The sequence below is a fragment of the Octopus sinensis genome, linkage group LG2, assembly GCF_006345805.1.
Source record: "Octopus sinensis linkage group LG2, ASM634580v1, whole genome shotgun sequence".
Classification (NCBI taxonomy): domain Eukaryota; kingdom Metazoa; phylum Mollusca; class Cephalopoda; order Octopoda; family Octopodidae; genus Octopus; species Octopus sinensis.
In genome coordinates, this window is record NC_042998.1 from 2,866,990 (window position 1) to 2,880,315 (window position 13,326).

A 13,326-nucleotide genomic window follows, 5' to 3' on the forward strand; every position below is an offset into this window, starting at 1 on the left:
ACAGAAAAAAAAAACTAGTTTTAAGTTTATAAACGACTGCTACGTAATCCAAATTCTCTTAGTTCCATCATCAATTGAAGTAAAATACCTTATACAAAAATATCCACACCAAAATAAAACGTTATAGAAACTCTTCTAAAATATAAAAGAAAAACCAGAGCCAGCAAAAAGCACGATATACCTGCAAGGTAAAGAGGTTACACAAACATTGGCACCAAGGAGCACACAAATACAAACTTTTCCGGATAGACTGCCAGCTCTCAGGTTTCTCAGATTTAAATAGAATCCAATTTACTTGCTATATACGTTAACAGATATCCTCCGTCTATTGCATTGATAAATGTTCGACATTTTAAAACACATTCGTTGATGAATATTCAACCAGAGCCATTTCGAGTTCTTTAGCCAGTTTAAGTTCACTTATAGACCAATGAATACAAACTGGTTAAATCACCACAGCTCATTAAAACCTCAAGTGAAGAAAGTAAAGGAAAGAGAAGTAGAGAAGGAAGGACAAGACTCAGATGCTGTGGAATCAAAATATACAACAGACACACCATTCATAAATATGGTTTTTGTCTTTTTCTTCAAATAATTCAAGTAGAAATTCTGAAGAATTATCTTCAAGAAACTCTATGTTCACTTAGTGCTTTGAGTAATATTGTAAACTGAGACACACAAATTTTGTATTCATACCCGAAATCTTTAAAGTTCTCTGGAAGTAATCAACTTCCAGTAAGAAAACAATTCTTCGGTTTACAGCCATGCCCCCCCCCCCAATCTCTCTCTCTCTCTCAGCCAAGAGATTCTTGCCTTGCAAGCTCATGGGTGCTGATGCCATGTAAAATACACCCATCCTGGTGCCAGGTAAAAAGCACCCATGCCGGTGCGAAATAATCAGCACCTGTACTGATTCCACATAATAGCACTGGTACCAGTTCCACATAATAGCACTGGTACCGGTTCCACATAAAAAGCACCCAGTACACTCTGTAAAGTAGTTGGCATTAAGAAGGGCATCCAACCATAGAAACCATCCCAAAACAGAGAATTGGAGCCTAGCGCACCTCTCCAGCTGGCCAGCAAACTGTCCGACCCATGGAAAACAGACATTAAATGATGATGATGATAGAGGGAAGAAAACAATAGCATTCAAATTAATCTTTGAAAATAAGCTCATTTATTGAGTATTATATACTCTTTTACTTGTTTCAGTCATTTGACTGCGGCCATGCTGGAGCACCGCCTTTAGTCGAGCAAATCGACCTCGGGACTTATTCTTTGTAAGCCCAGTACTTATTCTATCGGTCTCTTTTTGCCGAACCACTAAGTGATGGGGACGTAAACACACTAGCATCGGTTGTCAAGCAATGCTAGGGGGACAAACACAGACACACAAACACATATATATATATATATATATACGACAGGCTTCTTTCAGTTTCCGTCTACCAAATCCACTCACAAGGTATTGGTCGGCCCGGGCCTATTGCAGAAGACACTTGCCCAGGATGCCACGCAGTGGGACTGAACCTGGAACCATGTGGTTGGTTAGCAAGCTACTTACCACACAGCCACTCCTGCGCCTATTAATATATTAATGATTATATATTAAGGAAAATATAATTGTAAGTAATTCTGTATTGAATACAGTACAATGCTGAAAATGAAATTATTTGTTACTATAATTAATCTATTTGGGAGAAGCCTCAGATATTTTCTCTTAAATTCTTTTCTGTAGCCAATCAGAAATTCTAACTACAAGAATGGAGTATCCTGGAAGTTCTTCACCAGACTTTAGAGTGGAAATATACTTTTGGTATACTTGTAGATTTGCCAAACTGTTAGGTTGTAATATAATAGAGTTACTCTCCATCTTTTCAGAATCCAGCACAGAGTTTTATCTCTAAAGAATTAAGTTATTCACGTTAGTTCACAACTACAATATATCTATACCTGGTAATTCTTTCTTGATATTTTTTCTACTCTACTTTCTTTTTTTCTTTATTATCAATTGAATAAAACCAAAAAAAATATTAATTTAGGAATCCAGTAAGCCTGAATATTAATCTCAAATTTTGACACAAGGTTAGCAAGTTTGTAGGAGGGGGGAGTACGTCAATTACATCAACCCCAGTGCTCTACTGATACTTATTTTACCGATTCCTCAAAAGGACGAAGGGCAAAGTTGACCTTGGCAGAATTTGAACTCAGAACATAAAGGCAGACAAGACGCTGCAATGTATTTCGCCAAGCAAGTATAGATACTAGAGATGTACTTGCATAGCAAGTGACCTGATCTGAGATCCTGTGCTGGAACGAAAACAATTGCAGCGTGGAAGGTGTTTACAAGCCATTTAAGAAACACACAAAAACCGTTAGATTCACTTCAACATTTAAATTTAATTTGTCAAAATATTTTCGTCGCTTTGAGACTGCGACCTGTTCGCTGACAAAACTCCAGAGTTTTGTCAAACGGTTTTTGAGTATAAATACTATAAATCTGAAACAATTCCTGCTAACTTAAGTGAAACAATGGTTTGTCTCACAATTCAAACTGTGAATTCAAATTTGTTCTTATATACATTGAAGAAAGTAAAATCTGGTTAAAAATGTAAGCAATAAAATTATCTACTGATGAGTTCTTAATGAACAATTAATTAAACCCCATAATTCCAAACAGGAATATGAAAATTATGTCATGACTTCGATTAGAATTAATCAAAACGCACCACTCAGTTTTAAAATATTCATAAAAAGGGAAAGATGCAGGGGATCTTAGAGACAGGCAGAATTAAGGGCACTATTTCTAGCACCTTCCTAGGAATTTGGGTGAGCATTGATCTCCCTCAAAAGGGTTGCTCAGTCACTAGAATCTCCACTGGAGTTGGTCCCTGTCAGGGGAATGCACGATAATGGTGTTTGGGTAACACTCCTGTTACCCTGGGGCAGATTTACAACAGTGTGCTTCCAGCTAGTTAAATTTACACAGTTCACCACTCTGTCATCGCTAAAGGACTTTTAGCAGTTAAAATGAGAGAGAGGGGCGTGGGGGGGAGGCAAAAGAAGAGGGGGGGAATCCATTCATATGACAATTAGCTTTGTACTTTATAATAAACACAGAAACAATAAGGTAAATATACGGTGTTGTGGCCAGCTGTTGTTAGCACCTGACATTTAAATTGCAATGTTTTAGTTTCTGAAACAATTAAGAAAGGAATCCAATGTATCCAATTACATTTTCAACTCACAGACAATAACTAATAACATAAGATAATACCTTTAGCTGTCAATGTAGGTGTGTATGAGTACATACCTTGATATAGATTTGATTTTACAAGTGAGCAATATTTACTGTTGTTTTATTTACACTTTTGTTTCATCTTTTATACATGTACAAATATACAAGTGTGTGTATGTGTGAATATACATATATACATAAGCGTCAGCCTCGCCTGGCCCCCGTGCCGGTGGTACATAAAAAGCACCATCCGATCGCAGCCGTTTGCCACCCTCGTCTGGCACCTGTGCCGGTGGCACATAAAAAGCACCCACTACACTCATGGAGTGGTTGGTGTTAGGAAGGGCATCCAGCCATAGAAACATTGCCAGATCAGACTGGGCCTGGTGCAGCCTTCTGGCTTCCCAGACCCCAGTTGAACCGTCCAACCCATGCTAGCATGGAAAGCGGACGCTAAACGATGATGATATATATATGTACATGTATGTGTATTTATATATATATATATATATATATATATATATATATATATATATATATATATATATATATATATCAAATTAATATCTAATTTCTCACCCTCATTTTAAATTTAAATTTAAATTAATACGTTCTCTAACTGGCAAAGGCCGCTGCAGTAAAGTATTATCTGCAGCATCAGTTTTTCCGGTAATTTAGCGCGCCAAAGCGAGGACATTTGAAATAGTAGCCACGAGTGTAATGGGTAGGACTGTTTTAAAAGTCTGACTTTGTGCGGACGTCCGAGTATGCAGTCCTGCAAATTATATTCATTTGGACGGTCGCACCGATGATCTACGGACATTTATGTAAGTAAACTTACGTAATATGGTAATAGTGAAACATGTATTCGAATAATCCATATTTTTATTGCTTTTTCTTTTGTCTTGCTCGATTACGTTTTGGGTGTTTTGCTAAACTTTTCTTGAGAACATTTCTTAGTGGTAAGACCTTAGCAGATCTATTTCTAGCATAAGGGTGTCCACATAGTGGTTTCCCTCTAATATGTATATAATACAATTTTACTGAACCTTCAGTTTTTTATATGCTAGACCACTGGTGTGAAATCGATGTTAATCAAATTAATATCTAATTTCTCACCCTCATTTTCAAGTTATATATATATATATATGAATAAGTACAAATATTAGTACACTAATATTAGTCCAAATAAGTACACTATCACAATAAAAACCTGAGAGAGGGAGAAAGAGAGAGAGAGAGAACAAATAAAAACTAGCAATTATAGATCTTACCTTCAAGGAACATCACATTTCTTCAAAAATAATAGCTATGCTCTTTCTCATATATATACATATACACACACACACAAACATAACAAAGGAATTTATGTAATCACCTTCATTAGCTTATAAGTCTTTCTGCTTTTAGAGATATCACCCTAAAGCATAAGTATATTGAGTTCTAACAGCCAACTATTAGTATTGCTATACCTTTGCTATATATATATATATATATATATATATATATATATATTAGCTCTGTAAATAAAACCTTGAAGAGTAGAAATAAATGTTGGTTATGGTTTAATTTAAATGAAAGACTAGAAATATTGTTAGCAGCAAAGAAAATTTTAGGAAGTTTCTCAATTAGTACAAGAATAATTGTATGGCATATCAAAGAAATCCTGAAATTGAATTTTTAGGTTTTAAGGTTCCGAATAAGGTATAGTTAAAGAAAGGTTCTGAATAAGGTATAGTCAAAGAAAGAAGGGGAACATATAGTCTAGGAATAGAATAAGGACTGTAAGATGTTTGGAAAGAAGTAGATGTTAATTAAGTCTCTCTCTCTCTCTCTCTCTCTCTCTCTCTCTCTCTCTCATTGTATGATGGAATACATAAGATTCGTGAATCCATGACGATACTATATTTTCCAGCATACAAATGAAATTTTTCAGGCCAAAATTTACTGCCAAAAAAGGTAAGTTGACTTTGGAAGACCATAAATTCTCTGTGAAAAGCAGAAGGATTTGGAAACATAGTGACACTGTTTGAATGTTTACATAACATGTTTACTATAAAGTACACCAAATTGTATGCCAGAAAATAAAGTTTCCCACACACTTTACTCAAGGCCAGCCCAGGCTGCTGGTGAGATTGATGTAATTAATGATCCCCTTGAACCTTTTAAAGTCAACATATGCAACACAGACATGAGCAGGGTGGGAAATCCAGTGGGCCAATGTACTGAGAAGGAAGGGTTAGGTATAGAGATAAGAAAATGGTGGAGTTGGGGACACAACAAGGGTGACGAGAGGAGAAGGAATAAATGGGTAAGAGCAGAGGCCATTATATTGTATTTGATATAGGTGATTAAGGATAAAATATATTTTCTCCGTGAGTAAGTAAAATATCCTCAAAGCAAATTTCCTTATACCAAATACATAATTATATTCAAGCTTAAAAGTAAGACAACATATGTATAAATGGATGGAAGAATGGGTTGATAGATTGATAGATAGATAGACAGACAGACAGGTAAAAAGACAGATATCTGCTTCCTCTGCTAGTATGGGCTGGACAGGTCATCACAAACCAAATTAGTTCTTCACATGACAGCAAACCACATCTAATACATGCCATTTTTGGTATATATATTTTTTGTTAACCTTTTCGGTTTTTTCTTGTCTTTTTTTTATGCCCTCTCTTTACAGAGTATACTGGGTGCATTTTATCACAGGACCAGAGCGGCTAACTGACGTTCATACTAGTGGCACGTAAAATGTACCATTCGAGCGTGATCGTTACCAGCGTCGCCTTACTGGCACTTGTGCCAGTGTGCAGGTGACACGTAAAAAAACACGATTTTTTCGTGTGCGTTGCCAGTACCACCTGGCTGGCCCTTGTGCCAGTGGCATGTAAAAGCATCCACTACACTCTCAGAGTGGTTGGTGTTAGGAAGGGCATCCAGCTGTAGAAACTCTGCCAGATCAGATTGGAGCCTGGTGCAGCCATCTGGTTTGCCAGTCCTCAGTCAAATCGTCTAACCCATGCTAGCATGTAAAGTGGACATTAAACACTGATGATGACCATCCCTAGAGATCTGAAGAGACCTCTTAATTCTAGGCTGCCTGCACTCATTCGCCAACAACTTTAGAGAGTGCATCACAAGCATTTTACCAGGGCACCAGCACTAATGAGGTTGCCTTGAATCTTGCAAGACAAAAACCATTCTCACTACTCTTATGTTATCTCCCTTTGTTCAAGGAAACATAGCCAAAAGGGTGAATATAAGAGAGTGAAAGGTGCAAGAGTATGACAGGGGAACAAAGAGAGTGGGGCGAGAGACTGGTAGCGGGAGGAGTAACAGAAGAGACAGTGTTTGAGGGAGTAAGAGATAAGAGGTAATATTGATAGGATGTGATGGAAGAGAGGGTGTGATGATAGCTACATGTTTTTTTGGTAAGAGCAAAGGAGAGAGAGAGAAAAAGAGAGAGATAAAGAAAGAAAGAGAGAGAGAGAGAGAGATGGGAGTGGATAGTTGTAAAGATGGATAATGGTAAGAGAGAGTGATGCTGGTCAGTGATAAGTGATGTGGAGGAGAGGGAGTGAGAAGGTGTTGGTGGGAGGGTATTTAGAAATGAACAGATCCAATGCAATCCCATGGTACACAGGCATCGTAGTAAAGGTGGTTGTAAAGGTGGTAGTAAAGGTGGTAGTAAAGGTGGTAGTAAAGGTGGTAGTAAAGGTGGTAGGTGGATTGAGTACAGGCAGATTCATTGACATCGGTTGTTATGTAAGCAACAGAGTACAGTAAACAGGAGAGGGAAAAAGAGAGATAAGATCGTGTGTGTGTGTGTGTTTGTGTGTGTGTGTTGTGTGTGTTGTGTGTGTTGTGTGCTTCTACACTGACGTAATCTAATGTAAATTTATAGACACAAACCCTGACAAATTAAATTTGTGAAAATAGAAATCCATTCAGTTGCTTATTAAAACCTTACCTGCACAAAAGTGAGCCACGTTTCAGATTGTCTACATAGAATATAATGTAGAGAAGTAAGGGAGCACCAAATCGTAATAAAATTCTCATTTAAGCCTATGTATGGAAAGTTAACAGTAGCACAAGACATCAATTTTTAAAGTAAGGTCAGTTTCAAAAATTCTTCCCAGTCTTACATATTTCCAACTGACATTCCCCAAAAACTTGAAGTTGGGCATCAACTATATCAGACATGGACAATCTTTATTAAAAGATGTAGGCTGCATGAAACATGGATTATGATCAAGCAGACTGCACTACTTAGAAAAAATTCAAGATTAATTTTTCATTGAGAAAGTCCTGCAGGCAATGGTTTTCCCCTGACTGAGCTACAGCAACCTCAAATTGGAATCATCATGGTCGGAAATCTATTGAATTGGAGATGTCTTACAGCTAAACAACAACAATCATCACCACCACCACCACAACCACCACCACTACCACCATCATCAGTATCATAGCCATGCTACCATTGTTTCACTTTTTTTAATGCTGGCATGGGTTAGATGAGATATTTTTGTAGTAGGCGCAGGGGTGGCTATGTGGTAAGTAGCTTGCTTACCAACAACATGGTTCTGGGTTCAATCCCACTGCGTGACACCTTGGGCAAGTGTCTTCTATTATAGCTTCGGGCCAACCAAAGCCTTGTGAGTGGATTTGGTAGATAGAAACTGAAAGAACCCCGTCGTATATGTGTGTATGTATATATATATATATATATATATATATATATATATATATATATATATATATGCATGTGTATGTGTATGTGTTTGTGCGTCTGTGTTTGTCCCCACAACATCACTTGACAACCAATGGTGGTGTGTTTACGTCCCCGTAACTTAGTGGTTCGACAAAAGAGACCACTAGAATAAGTACTAGGCTTCCAAAAAATAAGTATTGGGGTCGATTTGCTTGACTAAAAGGTGGTGCTCCAGCATGGCCGCAGTCAAATGACTGAAACAAGTAAAAGAGTAAAAGAGTAGTCTTCTACAGCAGGATGCTCTTCCTGGTTCCAACATTTACTTGTTTTGAAATAAATAAGCTGCTATATTTCATTGAACCACCTAATTCAGGACACAAACAAATGTCACTGCAACACAAGAAGTGCAAATCTGAATGCATGTGGAGACAACACACAGTCAAGACAGGCTTCCATTTAGTTTCCATCCCCCAATTTCAATTCACAACACATTGGCTGACCCAAAACTATGGTACAACATACTTGCAAAGTGCTATGCAATGTGATCAAACTTTAAAATATATGGTTTGTGAAGCAAATTTGTTAACAACAGAATCATGCTAGCACCTAAAAGCCATACTGGCTGTGTGGTTATGAACCTCACTTTGCAACCACATGGTTTCAGGTTCAATCCCAATATGTGGCGCCTTGGGCAAATGTTTTGTATTCTAATTCCCAAGCCACTGAATGGCTTTGTGATTGAATTCAGCAGGTGGGAATTGTATGTGTGTGTGTGTGTGTGTTTATCCCTCTCACCACCACTTGACAACTAGTGTTGGTTTGTTTATATCCCCATAATTTAGCAGTTCAGCAAAACTGATTGATGTAAGGGGAAAAAATTTTTGTACTGGGGTAAATTTGTTTGGATAAAGCTCTTCAAGATAATGCCCCAGCATGGCCACAGTCCAATGACTGAAACAAGTAAAAGATGAAAAAGGTAAGACTGCCTACAACCAAACTCATAGTTATTAGAAACAACACTGATTCAATGAAGCCTTTCATGACATTCATTTTTCTTTTTATCTCATTTTGAATTTTGTTGCCATTTTTATAGTTGCTGCTGGCAGTGGTGGTGGTGATGGTAGTAGTGGTGTTGGCAGTGGCAGTGAGTGGCACTAGCAGTGGTGGTGGTAACAGCAGTGGTAACGATAGTAGTAGTGGTGGTAGTTGTGGCAGAAACAGTAGTGGCAGCAGTGAATGGCTGTGGTGGTGGCATCTACAGTGATGACGGGCATGATGAAAATGATAATCCTGACTATAATGATGATGATGATGATTTGAGAACTGTAACAACAATTTATAACAACACCAATGGCATCAACGACAAAATATGACAATGGCAATGAGTGTGGTGATGACAATGATAAAACCAATAACAATGAAGATGTTAAACAAATGAGGAAGATAATGACAGTAATGGTAGTAACAGTAGCAGTGGTAGTGATTGTTATATATCGGAGATAATGATGATGGTGATGATAGGTGTGATAATGGTGGGGGTAGTAATGATAAAGTAGTAATGGGGATGATGTTAGTGGTGTCAATAAGGGTGATCAATATTATGGTGTTGCAGTTGCTACTATTACCAACAATGGTGATGATGATGATGATGATCTTTTGGTCAGCACTAAATATCATGAAATGAGAACAAGGTCTGTTTATAAACACTTCTCATCTCGTCTTCACAAACAATTTTTTTTATACAGAATACTCAAAAGTAAAAGCAAAATAATAATAATAATATGAACTGAACTATTTCTAGCGTACAATAATACCAAAGATAATTATATTGTTAGAAATTATTAGAGTGCTCATCTAGAGATTCATCAATTACAAATGTTGAATGCCTACAGGTAGAAAACATATGAAAGCAAACTGAAAATTAAGCCCAACTTCTGTCTTGTGTGGCTTCACTTCCACATATCTTTGATAAAATTATCATTAGAAAAATTAGAAAACCAAAATGATAAGAATTTCCTGAGACAATTTTATTTAAGAATATAAAAATATGTGTGTGTTTTTGTTTTTCTGTTTGTTTATTTATAATTAATTACTGAGATTTCTCTAGAATATGGAGCTGAGAGTTACAGAGATCACGAAAGAGAATAGATTTGAAGATTTGAATTTAATAAGGTTGGTTGGAGAAGAAGGTTTATGGAGTTAATAGTGGGGGATGATGCATGTAATATTATATACTAACCAAATACTGGTACTGTTTTGTCTGAGCAGGAAGCTGTTTAAAGCAAAAATAATTTATCAAATTTATTTATATGATACTATGAGGTATACATATGCATAGAGAAATATTATAAGTTTATAATAATTAAGTAAATAATTAAATTCTTGAGTGGTTTAGTTACACAATTTATGAATGAAGGTGTGAATAAAACATCTGAGGATTTTTTGTCTTTTGACAATTCTGATGCATTCTGTGAGAAAATGTAAAATATTTATTCATATGAAGTCCTGGGAAGGTTTTTTAGGAGGTGGGGGAGTTGCATTTCTTTCTCTTTTGCTACACGATACAAGTGAAGAATGTGAGTGCAGTCCAATGACTGAAGCAAGTAGAGGATAAAAAAAAAAATAAAGATGCTTGCGATCAACATTTTCTTGATTAGAAAACAAAACTGGTTCAATAAATTCTGAAGCTGAGAATCACTTCTGACATAAAATAGGAGATCACCAATGTCTGCACTATCAGAAGACCCCCATGCTTACATCAAAGGAATTGACCAAGTCTGATGTCTTGACTCTGACTGAGTCCTTATCAAGTAGGTGAGTCTTCATAGCATGCGTATTAACTTTTATGTCAATATTAATGTATTGTGATATTGAGCAGGGCAACAAAAGCTGAGTTTTTATAGTTTTATTTCTTTATTCATTTATTGTTTCTGTTTTTTTTAAACGTTTTTTTTATATTTATAGCTTCTTCTTCTGTTCTCCAATTTTACCTTGATTTAAAATTTTATTATCAAATTCCAACAATTTGTTATACTCTATACCAGAAGTGTGTCTCAGTTTCAACATTTGTCTATATTATTTGTTTTAGAAATTTATTTAAGTGCACCAAATGAGTGGAATGAACTCCTTTTAATCTTGTTTACTCTTTACAAATAATTCTCTTAATATTATGATAAGATTATATGCACACATTTTGGAGTTGTACTTGTCTAGCGAGTGGCTTGCTCCAAGATCATGTATCGAAACACAAGCAACTGCATCATGGGAAAGCCATTCTGACCATCTAAATTCATTACAGAGTTGCTAAATTCACTTTAATCCATTAACACTTAAACCAGCTGTAGTCAGCCAAAATATTCTACCTCTTTTCCATTCAAACCAGCTGAATCCATCTTCTCACACCTACCCAACAATGTCATTCTATAACTAAATCTGATCCTTGAAATCTTGAAGCTACAAGATAATGCATGATTAATTCAAAATAATGCGAATAAATAAACATTACATTTGACGAAGTAATCTAAATGACAAGGGTCTAAATATATTTCATGAGACATTGACATTTTTCATAACACACAGCAATCTGGTCGTTGCACAATTATCACTTAATAACTGACATCACACACAATTTTGAGACATTATAGACTAAAATTTAAAGTGAATTTAAAAACTTTGTGACCAATCAAATGGCTAAAATGATTCCATGATGGATTCTTATTTTACATACATGTTTTACCGAAATTCACATAAGCACAATGAAAGAAGGTACCACTACATTCCTACAATTGGAAGTGGTTCCTATCAGGTTCCAAAAGGTCACAAGTGGAGTGATCCATCCAAGTGTACAATGCGGTGCTGGAAAGTTCCTAGCTTTAAGAGTATTGCAAAAGGCTTGGTTGGAAGTCCAACACTCCGAGTTCTTTTACAGGGCTTAGAAAAATTGAAGGACCGCTGCAATAAGTGTGTGCCTCTGAGAGGGGAATATGTTGAATAAAATCATAATTAACTGATCCACCTGTATTTTTTTTACCCAAAGCTAGGAACTTTTCAACACCCCCTCCCTCATAAAAGACGGCCAAGTCAGGTGAAAATGATCTGGATTAATTTGGATAGCAATGAGATTTCTTTGAAACTGCCAATAAGGTGAGCTGATTTTTCAATTCTTAAAAAAAATATATAAATTGACTTTATATCCTTTCAACTGTATAATCGTCCATTTTAAAAGCTAATCCATCTGTTGAGCCTATATGGAACAGTCTCTCTCTCTCTCTCTCTCTCTCTCTCTCTCTCTCTCTCTCTCTCTCTCTCTCTCTCTCTCTCTCTCTCTCTCTCTCATACATTGTTCTAATTCAGCAACCTCTCAAAGTCACATTTCTATGTCTCTTTGTTTCTCACATCAGAGAAAGTGAATGTGCCATTATCAGTCTCTACAAGCTTATATCCACACCACCATCTTGATTCACTCTGCAATCCAAAACTCCTTCTGCCTTTGGTGCTCTCATGACAAAAGACTGGCAAACCTCTTACTTGCAACTTTTCTCCTTGGTGACTATACTCAATATCCAGTTTTGCTTTCAGCTACCCATTATTGCAGCCACCTTCCTCTATTTCTTCCATTCATTCCAGGCCTGTCTCTTAGCTTTTATAATTCTATCTAACATAACATTATTCACTGACCAATTGCTTTACATTTAGATTCAAAACTATCAAAGCAAAGTATAATTATTTTTAATAGACGGAATAAAGTTAAACTTGCATTTCCAAATGTATAAATCATAAATATAGATAGACTGGAAAATAAAATGTGCATGCCCATTGCCTGGTGGATTATATATCTGAGATAATTATAATCAATCATAATAAAAATTCCAAGAAACTGCCTCCTCCTGCTCCAAGAATAATATCATAAATATCTCAAATGTATGAGGTCAAAATAATATAAAATATATGCACACACACAAACACACCGAATCACATATAGGAATTCACAGACAGCAACACACACACACACACACACACACACACACACACACACACTCACACGCACGCGCACATATGTATGTATGTGTGTGTGTGACAGAGAGAAAGTATATGCATATACATATGTATGTATACATAGATATGTACACAAACGCACACGCAGATATGTATGTATATGTGTATGCATGCACATGATCAAGCCTGATACACAAATAAGATATATATACATGCATTGATATGTTATTTACTCTCCTTGGTAGCAAGAGTCTAGTCTTGCCTCTTGCACAATTCACAAAACAAGTCTGGCAGGTGCTAATTTACAAGTGTTAGCTACAAAATGGCTTCCTTGGTGTGAACAGCTCACTTACTTAATGTACAACAATGA

General features: G+C 36.3%; 1 protein-coding gene across 12 annotated transcripts in view; it reads right to left on the minus strand.

Annotated features, from left to right (window-relative positions):
* The window catches only part of LOC115223565 (rho guanine nucleotide exchange factor 28), a 490,764-nt gene that overhangs the window by 288,426 nt on the left and 189,012 nt on the right, over window positions 1-13,326 (minus strand). For 11 of the 12 annotated variants that reach the window (XM_036511308.1, XM_036511277.1, XM_036511280.1 and 8 more), the window contains one exon: window positions 10,201-10,233. The exons of the other annotated variant lie outside the window; for it this stretch is intronic. In XM_036511308.1, coding sequence (XP_036367201.1) covers window positions 10,201-10,233 — 33 coding nt within the window. The remainder of the gene's footprint in view (window positions 1-10,200; window positions 10,234-13,326) is intronic. 12 annotated transcript variants of the gene reach the window in all.